This window comes from Mesoplodon densirostris, chromosome 1, assembly GCF_025265405.1.
Source record: "Mesoplodon densirostris isolate mMesDen1 chromosome 1, mMesDen1 primary haplotype, whole genome shotgun sequence".
Taxonomy (NCBI): domain Eukaryota; kingdom Metazoa; phylum Chordata; class Mammalia; order Artiodactyla; family Ziphiidae; genus Mesoplodon; species Mesoplodon densirostris.
The window spans coordinates 84,748,159-84,770,051 of NC_082661.1; the positions used below are offsets into that span (position 1 = coordinate 84,748,159).

At 40.9% G+C, this 21,893-nt stretch overlaps 1 protein-coding gene across 2 annotated transcripts in view; it reads right to left on the reverse strand.

The window, feature by feature from the left end:
* Positions 1-2,500: 2,500 nt before the first annotated feature.
* The window catches only part of SEC24D (SEC24 homolog D, COPII coat complex component), a 111,648-nt gene continuing 92,255 nt past the window's right edge, over positions 2,501-21,893 (reverse strand). For both annotated transcript variants that reach the window (XM_060105365.1, XM_060105359.1), the window contains exons 14-23: positions 21,018-21,134; positions 20,065-20,235; positions 18,929-19,025; positions 18,654-18,799; positions 17,524-17,662; positions 16,624-16,742; positions 11,481-11,660; positions 9,086-9,277; positions 8,033-8,122; positions 2,501-3,333 (exon numbers count right to left, since the gene is read on the reverse strand). In XM_060105365.1, the coding sequence (XP_059961348.1) occupies positions 3,193-3,333; positions 8,033-8,122; positions 9,086-9,277; positions 11,481-11,660; positions 16,624-16,742; positions 17,524-17,662; positions 18,654-18,799; positions 18,929-19,025; positions 20,065-20,235; positions 21,018-21,134 (1,392 nt within the window). In that variant the 3' untranslated portion in view covers positions 2,501-3,192. The remainder of the gene's footprint in view (positions 3,334-8,032; positions 8,123-9,085; positions 9,278-11,480; positions 11,661-16,623; positions 16,743-17,523; positions 17,663-18,653; positions 18,800-18,928; positions 19,026-20,064; positions 20,236-21,017; positions 21,135-21,893) is intronic.

Below are 21,893 nucleotides of genomic sequence, written 5' to 3' on the forward strand. Positions count from 1 at the left end.
TTTTTTTGATATTTTCATCTGGTTTTGGTATCAGGGTGATGCTGGCCTCATAGAGTGAGTTTGGAAGTGTTCCTTCCCCTGCAACTTTTTGGAATAGTTTTAGAAGGATAGGTGTTAACTCTTATCTGAACGTTTGGTAGAATTCACCTGAGAAGTCATTTGGTCCTGGACTTTTCTTTGTTAGTTGTTTTTTTTTTTTTTTAATATTACTGATTCAGTTTCATTACTGGTAATTGGTCTGTTCATGTTTTCTGTTTCTTCCTAGTTCAGCCTTGGGGGACTGTCCATTTTTTTAGGAATTGAATTTGTCCATTTCTTCTAAGTTGTCCATTGTATTGGCATATAGTTGTCCTTAGTAATCTCTTATGATCCTATGTATTTCTGTGGTGTTGGTTGTAACTAATTTTTTGTTTCTGATTTTACTGATTTGGGCCCTCTTTTTTCTTGATGAGTCTGAGAAAGATATTTCAATTTTTTTACCTTTTCCTAGCTCAGGTCTGGGTCACAAGGTGACTGACTGCAGAACCCCGGGGGCCCCGTGGCTAATGCTGGCTCACTGGTGGGTGGAGTCAGGGTCCAGGAGACCCCATGCATTTGCCCACCCACTGGTGGGTAAAGCCAGGTCCTGGGGCTAGTGCTGGCCTACTGGCGGGCAGAAACAGGTCCTGGAGTCTGGATGCAGGGCCCAGGTGCCCCAGAGCTGGTGTCAGATGGCTGGTGGTTGGGGCTGGTTCCTGACACAGTTGGGTGTGGGGTCTGGGGGATCCTGAAGCTTCTGTTAGCTTGGTAGTGGGTGGGCCAGGTATGTAGAGCTGTGGTTTGCTTTTGGCTGGTGTCTGCCCTCTGGTGGATAGGGCTGGGTCCTGGGGTCTCTGGCTGGAGAGCCCTGGGGTGTCCCATGGCTATTGCCTGTGGTCTGCTGTGTAGGGCTGGGCCCTGAGCCCTGTGGTGGCAGGGCTTTGCACAGAGGGTCTTAAATCAGCCTGTCTCCCTGTGGGTGGGCCTGTGTTCCCATGCAGTTAGTTACTTGACCTGAGGCATCCCAGCAGTGGCACCCACAGGCTGTTGAGTGGGGCAGGGTTGGGTCCTGAGGCTGATAAGCTAGAGGGATGGTTCCAAAATGGCACTTGCCAGCACCAGTGTCCACATGGTAGAACAAGCTCCCCAAAATGACTGCCACCCGTGTCTGTGTCCCCAGGGGAGCTGCAGATGCCTCCTGCCTCTCTGGGAGACTTTTCAAGATCAGCAAGTAGGCCTAACCCAGGTTCCTATCAAATTACTGCTTCTGCCCTGGGTCCCGGAGCAGGTGAGGTTTTGTGTGCACTCTTAGAGAGTGGAGTTACTATTTCCCTCAGCCCTCTGGGACTCCTGAAAGTAAGCCCCACTGGCCTTCAAAGTCAAATGCTCTGGGGGCTCATCTTCCCAGTGCAGGACTCCTGGGCTGGGGAGCCCAACATGGGGCTCAGACCTCTTACTCCTTTGGGAAAAACTCTGCAGTTGTAATTATTCTCCCATTTGTGGGTCGCCCACCGGGAGTTATGCGACTTGTATCATGACTCCGCCCCTCCTACCCATCTCCCTGTGGTTCCTTTTTATCTTTAGTTGTATATCTTTTCTGGTAGGTTCTGTTTTTTTGCATCAATGGTTGTTCTGCAAATAGTGATTTTGTTGTGCATGTGAGAGGTGATGAGTTCAGGATCTTTCTACTCTGCCATCTTGGCTAATCTGATTCATTAGACTATCTTCAAGTGAATTAAGGAATGTGGTCTGGGCTTCTGTTTCACACAGTGTATGGTGCCTAGAACTGAACACTCACCTCAGAGTGGAGTGGGATCATTGCCATACTTACTTGACAGGCAGTCCTTGTAAAAAAGTAGCTTGGGATCATATACGCTCTCATCCCACTGCACGTTCATATTGACAAACCTACATTTCTTTTTTTTTTATAAATTTATTTTTATTTTTGGCTGCATTGGGTCTTCGTTGCTGCGCGTGGGTTTTTCTCTAGTTGTGGCGAGTGGGGGCTACTCTTCAGTGCGGTGCGTGGGCTTCTCATTGCGGTGGCTTCTCTTGTTGCGGAGCACGGGCTCTAGGCGTATGGGCTTCAGTAGTTGTGGCTCGCAGGCTCAATAGTTGTGGCACGTGGTCTGTAGAGTGCAGGCTCAGTAGTTGTGGCACACGGGCGTAGTTGCTCCGTGGCATGTGGGATCTTCCCAGACCAAGGCTTGAACCCGTGTCCCCTGCATTGGCAGATGGATTCTTAACCACTGGGCCACCAGGGAAGCCCCACATATTGGAGAACTTTTAAATTGCCTTTCTCAAGTACACTGTCTCTGACATTGCTTATATTTATTTATTTATCTAATTCTCCTCAACAACCCCCCAAAATATTTAGTTTTTAGTGATCCATCCAAACAACGTTTTCCAAGACGCTTTAACTACTACCCTTATTTCTTTTTAAAATCTCAAAATACCTAAATAATGAATTCTGTCTGCTGAGTAAGAGCATATGAAGTGATTTATTGAACTGGTTAAGATCCATTATATACAGGTAGAAACCATCAAAATTGTACAGGGAACCATTAAGAATATTGATAAAGACAGTTTTACAGACAAACGACAACTGGAAAATAGTTTTAACATACACAACATATAATTATGAAAAAAATATAGAACACAAATTGTTCTACCAAATAGATTCCAAGGTTATTTAAAAGTCTGCTATGCAAACTTTAAGTTGAAAAATGTGTTCAGTGGGGTTACATGGTTTTAAAAAAATTAAGTATAATGTAAAAATTAAGTTGTTTTTTTCCTCACTGCAAATGGAGAGGAACCAAAACTTTTTACTCCAAATCTATACATTTTGAAAAATAATTTATATGTCTAGCACAAAGAAAGAAAATTGAGAATGTTTACAGTTCTGTAAACTATGCCTTTCATGAAATGCAAACTGCATCAGTTTTAACAGTTAAAAATTGTGCAATCAGAAATAGACTGTTCCCTTTAAGGTACAATTGTACCTTCATTGGCTTTATACCTGAGCACCAAAGCTGTAGTTCTAAATGCCGTCTTGGAAAGCTATTCTGAAAATGAGCAAGAAACCAAAACTAGCCTGTTATTATCTGGAGAATTAGGCACCAAGAAGGAGATTATCTCCTTAGAAATGCAGTATTAACAATAGAGAGGGTTCAATTAATTAAGCAGCTGACAGATCTCCTTGTAAACACAGCAAAGGAAATCCACATAGGATGATCCTCCATAAAGTCCTTTGTCTTCTACCAGGAACTGTCGGAAAACCATTTCTGGCTGTTCTCGCTGCTTTACTATCGTGAGCTAGGAAAAAAAACAAGGTAGCTGGTTATAAACATATTCTGAATGTGGCTAAATTTTGTATCCTTCAATTTCACCAAAATTACATAACATCCACTGTCTGTGAGGCCTTGGAGGATGATAGGAAAGTGCCCATTATCCACAGTGGAGAGAGGCAATGACCCCCAAACCACAAAAACCAAGACATACAATTAATTATAAGTGGCAACAATGAAACATAAGCCGAGTGCTACGGGAAAGGCTTCACAATGTAGTGACTGTACTGAACCTTAAAGGACAGGGTGGGATTTCCTTAAGGAGGTGGGGGCTGAGCTAGCATTCCATGCAGGCACCACATACAAAAGACATAGTCCTGCCTGGTATGTAAACTAGCCCACACTTCTGAAAGGCAATGGGAGGTAATGCCTTTGGGTTTTTGTAGGGAATGTGATCCAGTGAAGGTGTTTAAGAACAACTGGTTATGGTGCCTAGAATGCACTGGGGGGATGAGGGAAACCAGACAGGAAGCAGTTGGAAGCATCTAGGCGGGAGATGATCAGGATCTGAATTAGGCAGTGTAGGTGCAAAGGAAGTGGATGAAAAAGAAAATGTAAAGTTCTTAAACCACTAAAATTAATAAATTCTTCAAATATTCAAAACAATCTTTACACTGATTACATGTGGAAATGATAATATTTCGGATATACTAGGTTAATAAAATCCATTATCAAAATGGATTTTTTACATTTGAATTGTGGCTACTAGCAAGTATAGAATTGCATGTGCAGCTTGCATTATTGGACAGTGCTGCTCTAGAGGAAGAGGCACATGGAGAAGAAACCCAGAAGAGGGTAGTCCGTCATGAATACTCTGAGCCCTTATACTTACTGACCGCCCCCTTACTCACTCCTGTTTCAGGAATTCAGAGCAGATGATCAGAATGAATTTGATATCTGTTGAGCCATGAGCGTGGTTAATGGAGCTGCACATGCAAATCATTGTCTCCACCTGCCTCCTGTATAATTCAGAAGAGCCAGGGCATCATCTTACTTCCTTTCACGTGCGGAATCACCCAAAGGGCCTGCAGCTACTAGCTTCACGCCAGCTGCAGTGAGGAAGGTTTGTTACATATTGGCTGGGAGGGCCCAGCCCTCCCTACTGCTGCTTTATATAGGCGCTTTTTTTTTTTTTTTTTTTTTTTATCAAGTAGAATAATGTTGTCAACATGGCTTGCTTTTTTTCCTTTATGTTATTTTGGCCAGGGCCTTAGGCTGATAAACTCTGAACCAACCCTGAACTAATAATAGTATTATAACAACTGCTGCTACCATTACAAGCCAGCTACTTCCATGTGGATATGGACATGTGTGACGTCTTGGCTTGTCAGTGCCAAGCCCTGGGAGCGGACACTGGAACAGCTGTGTGGATAGTCATATTCCACTCTGACATGGGGAAAGAAACTAACCCCTTCATGGAAACATCTCCAAAGGAGTTTAAGATGTGCATCCTGATGAGCCTGAAACGAAGGCGATTTTCTCTTTACTTGTGTTTTCTCCACCTTTCCCCCAGGTGCCACTAGGACCTCTGCCATTGACCATTATCGGCAACAGCAACGTGGGTCCAGCCTCAGTGACACAACTCAGGCTGAGACTGCGCAGAATAAAAACATTGTGGAGGGAAGGATTTGAGACCTTGATTTCCTTAGAATTTAATTTCTCTATGGAAATTAATGGAAGTTCATGTTGCTCATCTGTGGGGTATTTTCTAATGCTGCCATTCATTTAGGTTATTTATTTTTTTGGTTTTCATGTGGTACTCACTGTAAAACCTTCTCTGATGAATGCATCTGGCCATGATGTGAAGTGGGAAATAGAACAGGGAATGAATTTCAGCCTTGGGGGAAACTCAACTATAAGGTAAAGTAATTAATATCCTGCTCTACCATTTGAGTCTCTACAAAGTTGGACCACCCAGCACTTGGTGGAAGGTCTCAGGGAATTGCATTTATAGAGGTGGGGGATATGCTGTCTTGACACGCCAGTGGTCTTCTCTTCAAGGGGTACACCACACAAATCAGAGGAGAAAACACTGGGATGGATTGGGAATCCATATTTTATTACCCTCCTTAACATTTCTATAGGGAGGGACATAGCTCTGTGGAGTGGGGGAAGAACAGCAAAATGGTCACTGTTAGTCTCCATCCCAGCTTCCTGCGTGTCTTCTCCAAGGAATGACTGGCTAATTCAAGAGGTCTAAATCTCATATTCTCTGGACCATGTTACCAGTGGCCTTACAGAATTATTGTACTTAAGCCATTTTCGTCTCTCATTGCCTATTTCACAGGGAACAGATAAAAGGTAGCAGTGATTAGGATGGCCCAGAAGGAGTATGTTGAATGGAAGAAGAGAGCCATGGATCTAACTTAAGAGAACAGCAATTCTTTTTAAGGGGCAGATGACTGAAGAGAAGCCAAAGGAAAAAGGTCAGTGAGAAAGGAGAAGAATCAGGAGAGTATGATGTTTTGAAAGCTAACAGAAGAGAAAAATTGAGGAAAGAAGTAGTATTTGATCTTGTAAATTCTGTAAAGGGATTGAGAATAAAATGTCTTTAGCAATTTGGCAGTTCATAGAAAACTGGAGAGATGGGAATGAGGAACTATAAGCAGTTTACATAGATGACTTTTCAGGAAGCATGGCAGTAAAATGCCTGCTGTGTTGCTGGTATTCAATACAAATTTGTGGGATAAAATGAAAGGAAAAGGAAGCAGAATCTTGGAGAAGCAGCAGCTTCAAAGAAGGTAGATTTGAACAGCTTGTAAACTGGAAAGGAGCCGATGGGGAGGGAGTAATCCGGAAAACACAAGAGGAAGAAGAGATAATTTGGAGCCTGGAGGACCACGAGCAGGGCAGTAAGGCGTTTGATTTAGGTAATCTGGGAACACTGTGATAGGAATCTTTTTTTTTCTTCCCCCATAGATGTGAGACTGTGCAGACAGTGAGGTCTAAGAGGGCTGATTTTCTGAAAAACTAGTTAGCATAATCTAGAAAGTAGCAGTGCCTTCTGGGTTTGATTTTGCTATCTTTGACCCTTCCATTTCCGCTTTCTCAATCTTAGTCAATCTTGACTCTTTCAAAGAGATTTAAAGACTCCTTAAATGTGTTTTCATTTCCTTTGTGTGGTCCACTTTCAAATGTTGGAGAAAAGCATGCAAAACCAAGTGCATCGGACTAAACAGCCAGGGTCAGGCCTGTGTCTGTCGTGACCTAGCTGTGCAGCCCTGACCAAGTGAGTGAACTCCTTTGAGCCTCACTTTCATAACTGCTAAATGGCAATGGGGGGAGCTGAAAGGCTAGGGGTGGACCAGGTATCTCCCTAGATTCCCTTAGCTCTCACATCTCTGGATTTTAGATTTTCAAATTCTTTATACAGATGATACCCTGAAAATGTCAAGGATTTTACCAACAACAGATAAATTTGCCACCGGTACATAAAAAAATCTGATTAAGTATTCAAGCTAAAATTATTTTATTACACAATTGCTTATATTTTATTTACATATCATATTTGGAGCTTACCCAAGATATTTTAATAACCAAAGCTGACATGACCTTGATAAGGGGTTACTGGAGCAGGTGGGAGAAAGCAGAGGAGGGGAAAGGGTTTTTTTTTCCCCCTGGAAGGGGCTACTGAGCACAAGGATGATCCCCATGTTTAGTTTGGCCTCTTCTCTGCAAATGGGGTCAATTGTGGAGATACCGTTGCTGCTGCTGGGACAAAGGTGGATCATCCTTGCTGTGCATTCTGAGTACCAGCGGTCTTCAATTTGTGTTTCATAAGACCCTAAGATTTCATTACATGTCTCCAGGGTGTTCAGAGAGTGAAGAACATGTTTATTTTGAACCTTCTCTGCCATCTCTAGGTCCTGTCCTAAAACTGAACCCAAGTAGTGATGTAAAAACAGTTCTGGAAAGGTTTTATGTTCACCCAGATGTCCTAAAAGTTATAAAGCTCTTTATTAGTTCAAATTTCCTAAGTTCTACCTAAAGTTGATGTTTGCATGCGTGAGTATCAATGGTAAAGAATGTTGATGTAAACTGATATCACATTTATGTTTCAGGGGAAAAAATAGCCCCATAATACCCTGGCTCCTGTAGAGGCCTGCCTTCAGGTGAATGTCCTGTACCTCTGCAGGAAGTAGTACAGTAATAGACCACTGTCATCTGTACATTCCAAATTCCAGGAGATTCTAATATTGAGCTTCAGAAGGAAGACAGAGGTGACTACGTAGGATTTAGCGACAAGGCATAATTTTCCTGAGATACAGACATTTTAAACTCTTTTCCTCAAACTCAAAAAGGAGTCCTGAGAAGGACTAGAATAGCAACATTTTTCAGGGATAATAAATCAAAAATTGTAAAATCCAAAGATAACAAATGTTCTAAGTAATTTTAAGCACTGACGGAAAAATCATTTCAAAGCCTGTTAATGTTATCAATTGTTTCTAAGTTAATACTTAGTAAGATGACCCATGGTTAACCCATGGTGATAGCTGTTTATTTTTATATGTTTGTGATTGACAAGTAGGTAGATACACTTAGAAGTTAATGTGAGTTTTCTATCAAAAAATCATGTTATAAAAATATAGGACATGCATTTTAAAAGTTTGTAAGAAAATTAAAAAAAAAAGACTTGAAAAAAGAAAAAAATAAAATCTCATTCTTACCTTCATTGAATATGGCCGCTTTTGTTGGATAATACCCATTATCATTCTGAGCGTTTGTGAGTACGGGTTTCCCAGCTCAGGCAATAATGTCTAAATTTAAGAAATTCAAGTTTAAGTTTCAGTACAATTTCTGACATTTAGATAGAAGCAGAATGAGATTTCTAGAATGTTAAAGTTAAAAAACATCCTTCTAAACCATATACTGAACTCTTGGCTTAGTTCATTTACCTAAAAACCAAAAATATGAAAAAATGTACTAAAAATTATTCATACTTACCAGCATGCATTTCCACCAATGAGCTCTCTTTTGAAACTAAAAATCCTTCCCTGGAACTTGACACATGTATATCACTGAAGTGACACAAAGGGTGTTATGTTTTTTACAAAGGATGTCTTTAATCCCTTTGCAAGATGGATATTGCAAGGCTATGTTGTGTGAGAAAAGGACACACTTTATTCCTTCAGCGGATCAGTTGCAGGACCCTGAGGCATTACCCCATTTGGAAAATGCTATCCAAATACCACTGTTCCAACATTAAAATAAACCACCAAATGTGATTTCTCAAAGGGAATGTGGTCTCTTAGGTTTCCCTGAAATCTGGTTCATGGTGAACAAAAGATAACTACCCAGCTGCATGTGGCCCCTGGGGGATGTGAAAGATCTGGACTTAGATTTCCTCCATTAAGATAGTAATGCTAATGCTCACTTCTAAGCAAGAAGACACCAAGAGCTAATACATCATCTTTGAGTTAGCCATTGAAAAAGTGAATTAGAACATTTTACCACAAAGTCACAAGTCTCAGGAAAAGATCATGGCCAATATTTTTCATAGGAGTTGTTAAAAAAAAAAAAGGAAATTCATTACTTATATTCACATTCCACTCCCTCTGTGTATTCTTTGACATTAAGACTTAAGATCTTTTTATTTACAAAAAAAACCCATAAAATAAGTATACTTCATATGTATGTCTCAAAGTGCCAACTGCCTCTAAAAAGAAAGCAACATTTAAGAATTTGTATATTACTACAAAACAAAGGAAAAATATACTTACCATATCTGTGTTGACATGTGCAAAAGATGGCACGTTAAATATTCCTTGGATGAGTTCTGGTGGGCTACTTACTCCCAACCATAAGAACATGTTCAGACCATTAGCCAATAGGAATATTCCTTCTTCTGAAAGACGGGTCTCAGAGCAACGAATAGCAGCAGGTAATGTTGTACTCTTGACATCTAATGTGTGCTATGCAGACAAAGGCAGGAGAGTTAGAAACTACCTCTTTCTTCCCTTCCTTCCTTCCTCTTTTCTTTTCCCCCTCCCTCCCTCCCTCCTTTCTTCTCTTCCTTCCAGTACATATTTAATGAGTTCCTACTATCTACTAGTCCTATCTACTACTATCCTACTAGTCATTAGACAATAATCCCTGCCTTGTACAGCTAACCATTTTCTGAAGGGAAGAAGAGACAACAAATAATCTAAGTTAAATATATAGAAATGTAGATGGTGTTAAGAGTTATGAAGAAAAGAAGCAGGCAAGTGGGTAGGGCATGTCCATGGTGGCAGTGGTGGTCGTGTTACAGTTTTAAACAGGGGAGCCCAGGGATGCTTGTTGAACAACTGGTGCAGAGGTCCTGAGGCAAGAGCTTATCCGGGGTGTTCAAGGATCAGCAAGGAGGCCTGTGTGGCTGGAGTGGAGTGAGAAAGGGGAGAGTCATAAGGTGAGTCAGACAGAAAGGAGGGCAGGGTAGCACAGGCAGCACTGGGCCAGGGCAGTAAGAACTTTGGCTTTTACTGAAATGCGAAATCCTGGAGTGTTCTGAGTAGCGGAGGGACGTGAACTGACACTTTTTTAACAGGATCACTCTAATTTCTGTGCCAAAAACAGACTGGAGGGGCAAGCAAGGAGACTTGTTAGGAGGGACTGCGGTGGTCCACAGGAGAGGTGATTATGCTTGAGTCTGGGTGGTGACATATGGGGGTGAAAAGTGGTTAGCCTCTGGATAATCTTGGAAAGGAGAGCTGACATGTTTGCTGATGGATGAGATGGGGTGGATGAGGAAGAAAGCAGCCATGGGTGACTACAGGACGCTGGTCCTGAAGAACTGGAAGGAGGGAGGGGTGATAAATGGAGATGGGGAAGACTGCAGGAGAAGCAGGCGTGGGAGGCCAATCAGGACTCAGTTTAAGATGCCTGTTAACACGCTCACGGAGAGATGCTCGGGAGGCTACAGGCAGACACGTCCACAGTTCAGGGCAGCGGTACTGCTGGAGATAGGAACTTGGGAATCATTAGTATGGAACTGTTGCTGAGAGCATAGGTAAGACCCCCAAGGGATTAAGTGTAGATAGACAGGAGAAGCTTCCCTGGACTGAGCTCCGGGGTACCTGAACAGGGAAAACAGGGTAAACTAGCAAAGGAAGCAGGAGAGAAACTGGGACAAACCAAGTAAAGAGGGTGTTTCCAGAGGGAGAAAACTGTCAGATGCTGTGGACAGGTCAGAAAAGAGAAGGACTGCCCACTGGATTTAGCAAGGCGATTTTAGTGGAGTGGTGATGTTCATGTCCCTAAGAGTTCTAGTTTCTCTGGCACAGAGTTGATAATCCAATTTTATCTGAAAATCAATTGTTTGTTAACAATTTACATCTAACATTCATATTGATTGAAAGGATCAATAGCTTTTTATTTCCAACCTAATTTAAGTCTCTAATTGCACTGAGAGCCTGGGTATGAGTTTGGATACAGGAGTTAGAAATAAGCCATCAGCCTTCCCCCCTCTTATCCCTCAATTATAACTTGTTAGGTCTTAGGGGAAGGAGTCTAGTCAGAGAGTACAGGGGCATTCACGACATCAAGGATTACCTTTAAATAAGTAGAATACATTGCCAAGTAAATTCTCTTGAGGACTAGGACAGTTCCTTCCATATACAGTGTAGGTAGCCTCAAATATATGCTGATTTGTAAACCCCTGATAGCATTTGCTCAAGACTAATCATAGCCATTCTGATTAAATGTGGTGACTCTTAGACATTCATATACTGTCTAAAAACATAACGTGCACGTGAAATCCCGTATACACACGTATCAGCTGCCTTTCATGCCGTAAGGCTGGATTTCTTCAACAACTTGTCGACTCACTTTTCAATCTGCCTATTCAATTGAAGATTACCAATTTGGGAATGAGGAAGGAAAAGCAGTCATCTGAAGGATTCCATGAAGAACTCCTCAGATCCGCCCACCACCCACACGGACCCCGAGCTCAGGTTGAAGCGCATGCGCAGCTCGCCCAGAGCCCCGGCTCTCAGGCCCACACTACGCGTTGTGAAGCCACGCGTGACTCGTAAGTTTCTTGTTAAGAACGAAATGTTTCAGACAAAACATGGGAAAAGTCAAAATATGATTCCCTTCCGGACTCCTCTAGGAAATGCGCCAGCGCAGTGTGCTTACTATTGGCCGAAGCTGTGGATAGAAGAAGAGCTGAGAGTCGGCCACACCCATGGTCATGACCAGCTGCCTCTGGTAGGCCCGCTCATCCGTTGAGATCTCTGGTCTGCTGAGCAGCACACAGTTTTTTAACAAACAGTTCACGTACACTGGCAATACTTTCATGGAATCTGGTAAAATAAGCTGGAAGAGAGAGACATTGGTTTCAGATGCTTGGTCTTTACCGAAAATCAAGACCTGCAGCACTTAACCTGTAAAATAGAAAGTTTTGCTGTTGAGACTGTGGAGAGGATTAAATGGTAACCCACGTAAAGCACCTAGAGCACAGAAACTGGCACAGAGTAGGTACGGAGAGCACGGCAGGTGGTTTTATTTTCTCTCGTGCTCTAGCAGCTCGGTGTAGGGCTTCTCAGCACAACTCACGGCCGGGGTTGCCGTCCCGGCGCTGCCTCTCACCCGCTGTGTGACACTGAGCAAATTCCTTACCCTCTCTTTCCCTCGGTTTTCTCTTCTAAAAAAGGAATAATAGGCTCTCTACTTCATGATCATGGGGTTGTTACGAGCATTAAATTATTTCTAATTTGTGAAGCACTTACAATAGTACCGAACAGATAGTATCATATACATGTTTATTAAATAAAATGAAATAAGTTATTTCCTAATCTGTATTACCAGCTTCTACCTCTTGAGTTCAAGAACAGCATTTCCAGCTGTCCATGAGATATCTCTTCCTCTGTGCTCTTCATGCATCTGTTAGTCATAGACTCATCAGACATTGAATGAGTGCCACCACGTCACAGGTTCTATCAAAGTATCAAGGATCTACAGAGGAATGAGGCATAGTCCACATGCAAGATGTCTAATGTCTACTGGGGATGATATACATATAACAGATAAACCATAATAAGAAAACTGCAATACTAAATGTAGAAAATAAAACAGGAAGTGCTTCATGAATTTATTAGCTGTGTCACTACTGAATGCTAACGAAAACTCAAACTCCTACAATTCCACAAACATGTTCTTCCTGTTATTTTAGATACTAGAACTACCAGATGAACCCTAATTTCATTTTTTACCTTCAATTAGTACATGAATTCTTTCTATTCTACATTTATAATCCACCTGTACCTTCCTCTCCATCCTCTCTTTGGCTCATGTGACCTCATTCTGACTTCATTCTAACTGCCTCAAAGTACATACCATAAAGTGACGCTCCAAATAATAACACAATTAAACAGTTCTAGAAACACAACTTGATGGGTAAAAAAACTACAAATAATTTGTAATTTGTAAAATTACAAGTAATTTGCCTGTGTGTTTAACCTTCTTCTTCCCAACTCAATTTTATAAATATGGCTAAGAATCAAGATCGACTGATCTGAATGTCACTTCCTTCCAGTTTTAACAGTAGGTCAATGGACAACGAAATATCCAAAAAAAAAAAAGTATATATAGGTGATAATGATAATCTGCAAATAGAAATATCTGGTCTATAAATTAACGATTTCTTTTTAGCCTTCTATCTTAATGATGAAAAAGAATATATACTTTTCAGAATCCACACCAAAAAGGAAATTTCCCTCAGGGCTCTGTAAGGATTTATTCCTCAACTTAAATCCCTTTATCACAGGTCTCTTCTCATGATCTATTAAGTAAGGAATGTTTAAACAGAACTTACTTCACTGGTTCAGGAAAACATATTTCAGAACAATCCTACTTTGTAGTTAGTTTTCCCTCTCAACTTTTATCTCCTTTCAAAGAACCAAAGACAGTTAAATAAATGCATGTTTCCTCATATGAGGAAAAGCTCTTTTCTTCTTGTAATTTGCTCTCTAGCATAAAATATTTTTCTTTTTTTAGGTTGAGGAATAATCAGTGTTCAACATTTTATTAGTTTCAGGTATATACCGTGATAATTCATGTTTGTATATACTGTGAAATGGTGACCACAATATATCTAGTTAATATCATCACCGTACAAAGTTACAGAATCTTCTTTTCTTGTAATGAGAACTGTTAACACCTACTCTCTTAGCAACTATCAAATATGCAGCTCAGTGTTATTAACTACAGTCCCCATGCTGTACATTACTTCCCCAGGACTTATTTATGTTATGACTGGAAGTCTGTACCTTTTGAGCCCCTTCACCCATTTTGGGCCCCCCACCCCCACCCCCACCCCCGGCCTCTGGCAATCACCAGTCTGATCTCAGTATCTATGAGCTTGGTTTCTGTTTGTTTTTTAGATTCTACATACAAATGAGATCATATGGTATTTGTCTTTCTTTGTCTTTCTGGCTTCTTTCACTTATTTAGCATAAAGTATTTTTATTTGACAACATATGGTACTGGAATATGTTTTCAGCCAAGGAAAATTAGGATTAAAAAAAAAAGAAAAAAATTATTATCCAAAGGTATAGGACACAGATCATGGTCATATTCCAGAGCCATGTGGCTCCAACACTATTTCTGGGCTAATTACCAGTTAGGCACCTTAGATGTTATGGATTAAGAATGTACTTAGATTCCCGTAGAGAAGCATATATGTACAGTTTTTTAATATTGTCTTGCAATTCACTGGTTGCTGCTCATTAATCAGGTCATATTAAGACAGTTTAGAAATTTGTTGTCCTGAAAACCACAAAGAGGTGAGCTTGGCCCATGATGACACTATCAGGACTAAAAAATCTGATTAGAGGAGACTGGATTATAGAGGGCAGGGGGAAGAGAACAGAGGAGGTAAGAAGGAAATTTTATTATAAAGAAGAAAAATGGAGTTAGAGTGAAAGAAAACAGAGAGACTTAGTGTTTTTGAGGTGGGGAAGAAAATGTGGCAACAGATCGGGCATTAGAACCTTTCCCCACCTCCTTGATCCTCTCCATAAATAATGAAATTATTCTCAGAGAGAAAAAGTGTGAGTGAGGAGGGAGTGGAAATTCATGAATCCACAGTTTAATTGAATTTGGAGAATTCTCTGCTTTGGGTTTTGAAGTAACAGATGTGGTAATGAAAAAAACTATTACTTTGCAGTTAAGGTCATGTGACTTGCCTTTTAAAGTCAGTGTACTCCCATATGATGTAATATATTTAAGTTCAGAACAGTGAGTTGTTAGATTTAATGAAAAAGAATCTACATTGCTCATGTAAACTTAAAATTTTGTTTTAATGTTGTTTTTAATTATATGTCTTAACCCAGCATCTATCCTGTGACGCCCCCCAAAGTGGGTGTCTCCTTAAATTTTACACCTTAAGCACCTCTTCTGCATCAACCTAGTCCTGGCCCTGGCAATTCAGTAAAAGCATATCTCCTGAGGTCCAGTATCATATAATCCAAGTATATAGGTCCTTAACAGTCTTGCTTTGATCAAGGAAACTGGGCTCTATAGTAAAACAGTGGAATTCCTTTACGAATTTCTCCATGGAAATTATTTCTTGCAAGTGAACTATGGAAAGCCACCAAATTTGAAGTTGCATTCACTGAGGAGAACCTCAAGTCCAGCCATTCTGTTTTTAAATAATGGTATATTTTAATATATTATCGTTATTAACAGTTTTATAATCTCTACATTTTCCCCACTCCATGATGGATAATCCTAGGTTAAAGGTACACTTGAAATGTGCTAATGGAGAAAGAAAAATCTCCAAAAGAACAGGAATAATCTTTATCAATTTTTTCAGAAAAAAATTGTCATCATAATGTTGTTACTCCAGAAACAATTCAACTGCAAACAGATTATCTAGTAGTAGAGTCAAATCTCTTAACTTTAAACCAGCAGCAACCGACCAGTTTCATTTCTTCCCTTAATAGGCAATGGATCTTTGACTTAAGGTCTCTGAATCCAGTTGTTTTAACATTAGCAAATAAACTTCCTGAGAGGACACTAACCGTACCTGTTCTTCTTCAACAATCCTTCCGAAGTATGAGACACTCCAGAGACAGAGTATGGAAACACTCCATGTTTCCAGAGCTCCAAAACAAGTAGTAAAACTGGGGAGTAAAGTGGTCTCGGTTGGACTATATCCAGGTGCACTTGGGGGGCTTTGTATAAAGTAAACACGTGTGCTCTGAAACAGGACTGATACTGGAATTTACTGGAGTGGCAAATCCTCTGAATAATAAAGAGAACTGACTTACACAGATTTAAGAGTTGCTTTTGTGATTATCAACAGGAGGTGAAAGAATGGATGGCTACTTTAATCTCTCTGGACAGCACAGAAAGGAATTTTTGTGAAAAGTCCAAGCTAATAACTATGTTTGTTTTAATTTCCTTCTTTACCCAGATTATGAATTTGGCCCCCAGATGTATCTGCACTATCGCTGCTGCTGAAGGGTTGCTTTGGGTGGGATTTCAGATGTCACTGTCGACAAGGAATTAACCAGAAAGTTTTCCCATCTGTTGCTTACTGTCTTCTCTTTAATCCAAATTCTATACTCAGATATTCAATACATAACTATGAAAAATGGCATCTAGCTTTGATGGGGAAGAATATGAAAAAGAAAACAGATGCAAAAATAAATGTGGACATGAGGTTCTACCTTTTTTTTTTTTGCTTTTTTTTGTGTTTTGTTTTTACAAGAGAGAGTCAGGTTTATTTAAAGGATCTTCTAAAATTTCAAATTACTAGATGAGAGAGACAATTTTTTCAAAACTCTTCATACCTATTATTAACTTTTAAATATAAAGAACTCCAAAATTTATAAATTATATTTGTTTATAAAATATAAAAGAATCATTACTGCCATTAGTTCATGTCAACTTTGATTGTTAATAAATGTCCAAAAAGTATTTAAGCACCCACATTTCATAACTCTATATCCATCTTCATCCATGCAAAAGATAACCCCATTTATATTGACATTTCTTACATATAACATTCTTTTATTTATACATAATGTAGTGACCCTCAACCCAATATACACACACATTTTTGGGTTCATGCATCTTGTAAAGCCACTAAGCATTTTAATGTTGGCTATAAATATACCACAGTCTCCCCAAAATGGCATTGTCAATCTTGGTTGTATGGTTTACTATACAGCATCTAAGTGCCTGGAATATCATAAGCCTTTACTAGCAGAATGCTGAATGAACAAGTAGGTGTCTGTAACACTTCAGCACCTGAGGACAGCAGGTAACTTACCTGGCTGGCTGCAGATGGACTAGCACAATTCTTCCGGTAACAGGCCAACATGTGGGCGGTCTGATTAACCAGAATTTCCCTGATGACCTTCAAGGGCTGGTGTAGAACTGCTTTAAAAGCTACAAAACAATGAAAAGGGCATCAAAGGTTTAGCTCAGAAATTGATCCCTTCAAATAATAAAAAAAAAATTGCTCTTCAGACCACTCAGCAAGGGATAACAGCATTTAAAAATGTTCACGCCATGTGTTAATGCTCTCCTCCTGACTAATTATAATTTAGCAAATGAAGAACAATAGCCTACCTATAACAATAGGCAGGTAATTGGTCCAGAATTTTCCTCAGAATATTAGAAACAGAACTCTGCACACACACAGAAAAAACCAGTTTACTATCTTCTGGTGTTCTGAGTTCTTATGGGCTGGATTACTCTTTCTTCTAAACCTTAGTGTAGCATTTCAATTGGGGTTTGGAGCAGGGAGGGGAGAAGAAGCCAGAAAACTCCACCTCAGGCCCCGACCATTTCCTAATTATCTTGGTATGGATAAGCAAATTCAGTCTCACGTGAGGGACCATCTTCTATTATCCTCGTGTCCCAGAGGGCACACTCATATACCATAATGAGTCTAAGTATCACCTTCCTCAATTTCAACTCAGTCCCCTGGGGAAAGAAACTTTAAACAAAACTGGATAGCACGGGCCCGACTTACTGCTCTCCTTATTAGTCTAGAGTTAGAAATGCTGATTATTCTCCTTCACCCTTTGCTTTTACAAGTTCTGAATTTACCCACCGAAAGGCTGCACCACCGCAGGACCTGTCAGCTACTAACTTGATTAACCAACGAGGCCTGCCTGCATTACTAGGCAAGGTATACTGCACCCCAGAATTAGCAAAGTGTTACCTGACTTGGCAAAGAAGTTGATAAGGGCATCAGTCTCGCAGCTCTTATAGAGATCAGCCAGCTGGGAGCTGCAGTTCAAGCCCAGATTGTGAATCCGAAGTCTTCTCTGTCCGCTGACAGTCGTGTAAAGCACAGCACACTGCAGAGGCAACATCGAGGGCACATGTTTTTCTGGTTAACATATTCACCCAAGCTAGCCTAATCTTATTTACATTTGCAAAACAGTGTGTACAGCCAAAAGACCTCTAAACTTCCCTACAGGATTTTTTCTATTATTGCTAAAGACTGAACAACAACACATAAGGGAGGAATAATGACCAGTCATACACTGGGTTCTCATGTAGCATTTCACTGGTTTAAACTTAAGCTTTGATGGGGCTATTCACATGCACATATCTGTGCATTTCCACAACTAGCCTACATTTCCTAGCTCAGATTTTATTACCAGGGATTCAGGTCCAGAAATAATACCTTCATGTTCTCATAGTCCTCCTCAAGGCTCACTTTGATTAAAAACGGACAACTAGCTTTGGTGATGTACTTAGGTTTTATACTAATAATATATGCATATATTTCAAAAATGCAAACAAGTAACCATTTCCCTAAATAGGTGTGATTTTAAAATAAACAGTTTTTCCTCAACTTGGTGCCAGTCTCTCTCCTTTGTTTGAGGGTGATGCTCGTGTCTGAAAGCTATGATCATTAGAATTTCTCCTGTTTTAATTCAAAATCTCCATGGCTTCTAGTTAATCTTATTTGCTACAAAGCCAAATCCTATGGTTACTTGCTTCTGATATGATAACACGTCTCAGCAATGGTGTCTGGCACACGGCAGTCAGGAATGCAGCAAACCAGTGAGTGAGTGGGTACTGATGCCTGTCCTTCTGACCTCAAGTCTGCGGGGCTCTCATGCAGACATACATAATCGTTAATTCACATAAATAGCATATATGAATCAGTATGGAGAATATACCACAGAGTGCTCTAATCTAGTGACTTTTGCCTTTGGAGAAATGGAGATGAATTTCTTTACAGAGAGACTAACACAGTTGATGGCCCTGGAGTCTCCCCCACTGATCACTGTCAGTAACAAACTACAAAGCAAAAGATGGGAATACATTTTAGATCACCTGGATTAAGGCTCCACTGTCTTCACTGAGTTTGTCATCATGCTTGAACTCCACAGTCACTGCCTTGTCACAGTCAATGGCTGCCATCTCTACATCAGTGGTGTTGTTCATATAGATGCCACCAAAGAAGTCAGTGGCTCTGAAACCTAAGGATGAGGGAAAAGGATAATTTTGCTTCTTATTTTACTGTTATTTTCTTTGTTGGCCTGTTAATGAGTTTGAAGAGGAAACAATTATACAACAGAGACCTGAAAAATAATAAAAACGAAAAGTACCTGTGCTGGTACGAACCCTCATAATAGCATCAAATCCTATTTTCTTCTCAATATCATTTCTGAGGTCATTCAAAAATTGTTGGCTGTCCAAGTGCACCTAAAAAATAAAGTATGATCATGTCCACCAGGTGGCGGCAAAATACTTAAAAATAACAATTCTTTTTGAAACATCTTGATTAGAACCTACTTTATCCAGAAATCTCAGAAAGGGTTCTGAAAGCTTTTTCAGTGTCATTTCATTTATAATCTTCCGTCTTATCAAATCCCTCATCTAGTTCCTAATATAAATATGTAGCTAGGCAAGGAAAACTAACTGCTTTCATCAAAATACAACTAGCTGATGAACACTGTCATTTATGTTGGGGGAACACTCGTTCCCACTCCGTGTTTCCCTCTGGAGGTACATAACTTCGAGGCGCCCCCCCCCCCCCGCCCAACCTCTTCTCCTCAGGGGACGGCAGGTGACTTATGCAATTTCTAAGCTTGGGAAAAGGAACTGGGCAGGCGTAGCTCGGCCTCTTCCACATCTTCCTTCTGGGGAAGCAGCCTGCCTGCAGGAAGCACATGCTTCCTGGCCCTCAATACAGTAGCAGGGGGCAGGAGTCCACAGGAGACGCTTTGGTCTGTGCCGCCTCGTGCCTCGGTGTAAAGTTTGTCTCACTGAGGGGAAAGCGCTAGCAAGCCCACTTGCCCACAGACCTAGGTCCGTTCCAGGGCTGGCATTCTGATCGTCTCTTGACTCTGTCTCTCAGTTCGGGCTTGGAGGGGGCGGGGGGAGCATCATGAACTGACCCGCCCCATATCATAACACTTTAAAACAAATATATAGTCACTTTTAAAAACAATACCTTAAATATAGTTAATATAAAATATCAAGATTTTATATTAAATATATTTCCCCCCAACATGGAAGCTTGACATTAACATTCAACTCTGAGGCTGAATGAGTCAATCTGTGGCCATACCTTAGGGAGCAGGCAAGCAATTCCTAACCATCTGTCCGTCCTTTTCCATCGGACCTAGAATTTACATTTGTTGGCTGCCCACAAGGGGGCACAGATTTCTCACCCTGAGATCTAGGCACCAAAAGTAAACCAGCAGTGGAAAACCGAGGCAAACAAATTGCTGGCCTTTACCTGGAAATTGTTGTACTTGTAGAGGGTTCCTCCCGTGAGCTGAGGCACGAGACCCAAGGAGGCCACGTCCACGTACTGACTGGGGAAGAGGAAGAGTGTCACGCAGCAGCCGTGAGCCACGCAGTCCTTGGCTAGAGGGTCGTAGACATTTGTCTGGGGCTGGAAAAGGATCTGAAGAAAAAGATACACAAAGGGAAAAAAGAAAACCATGTAATGTTTCTGGTTTCTGTTTTTAATTTCTATTGAATTCTCACTGAAGTTTTTTAAATGAATTTTTTTTCCCAGTTAAGTGCAGAAGTGAGCCATGATAATCATCAGCGCAGAGGCCACGTGTCAAGCACCCCATGCGCCAGGCATGTGCCGTGTTTAATACACGTATGTGTGCAATGTTATCTGATCCTCCGACAGCTCTAAGGAATCTGACGTTTAGTCCTCCCTTTCACAGACCGAGATGAGGCAACTTGGTTGGTGTCACGTGGCCGCGGCTGGATGCTTACCTCACGGTTTAGCCTTTCCCCCGACTTGTCCCCACGGCTACACTGCCAGAGAGGGTCTGAGCAAAGCATATTTTGAGCCCCAGGCACGTCTGCTTCGTGCCTCGGGAGTGCTGTCATACGGGACCATCCACTACATTCGCCCTCTACCTTGATCTTCTTTCTGCACTTCCCCCCATTTCTTCCATTCCCCTAATAGTCTTATCACTCAGTCTCTTACACAGATTATACATGAAAAAAGTTTGAGACCTTATCTTATTACAGACATCAGTTTTTCTAGGAATATACAATTTTCTAAATTATTTACAATTCAAAATTTTCCTACAAAATACAATGTCCTGGATTTATACATTACATGTAGCTTCTCCCCCTTTCCTATACAAAGCACACACTCCCTCTCCCTTTATTCCATTTTAAGAACTGACATATGGACTTCAAAGGGCAACTGTTTACAAATACCTTCTCTTTGTCAGTATTAATCAGTTTTTTGTCATCTCTGTTTCTGAGCTTCCCTGGTGCTTCCGCAGTTGGCAAGGAGGAATGGAAGATGAACAGCTTCCCGGGACAGTCAGCTGCCTGGGGGGAAAAAAAGAGTCTTGGGTGGGAAGTTTTATTTTAAGGGACTCAGGAAAGTAAAATATAAGTACTTTCTATGAGCCAAGCACTGTATACATCTCATTAATCCTCACAGTAACCTTGTGCCTTCTATAGATTGGGAAACTGAGGCTCAGGGAGGCTAAGTGATTTGCCTCAAGTCATACAAGTTGTAAATGAAGGGACCAATTTTTTTTTTTTTTTGGCCACACTGTGCGGCTTGCAGGATCTCAGTTCCCTGACCAGGGATCGCACCCGGGCCCACAGCAGTGAAAGCACCAGGTCCTAACCACTGGACCACCAGGGAATTCCTCAAAGAGCCAATATATAAATGTAGGTCTCTATACTATGATGCTTTAAACACCTATTAAAATGATGTGTCCACGTAAAAATACTTTCTCATTTAGCCAACAGTAGTCTTTCAGGACCAGGTAAATCCCCTGATGATAGGATTCCCAGGATCATGATGCAATACAAGCTCTTCTTTGAAATCATTAGTAAACATAGATTAAACCTGAAGGGGTACTTCAAGGAAGAATGCACAAGAATGCAGCGGTGGTGTGGCAACAGCAGACACAAGGAACCAGCTATCAGGCAAGATGACAAAAGGAAAAAATGTGGGATCAACATCACACTATCTGTAGTCCCTGAGAAGCAACAAAAAGCCGAGGGAGGCTCCATGAAAGTTGAATCAGCATTAAAAATATTTAAAATCTTATTTAGGGAGCTAAGAAGTAACCT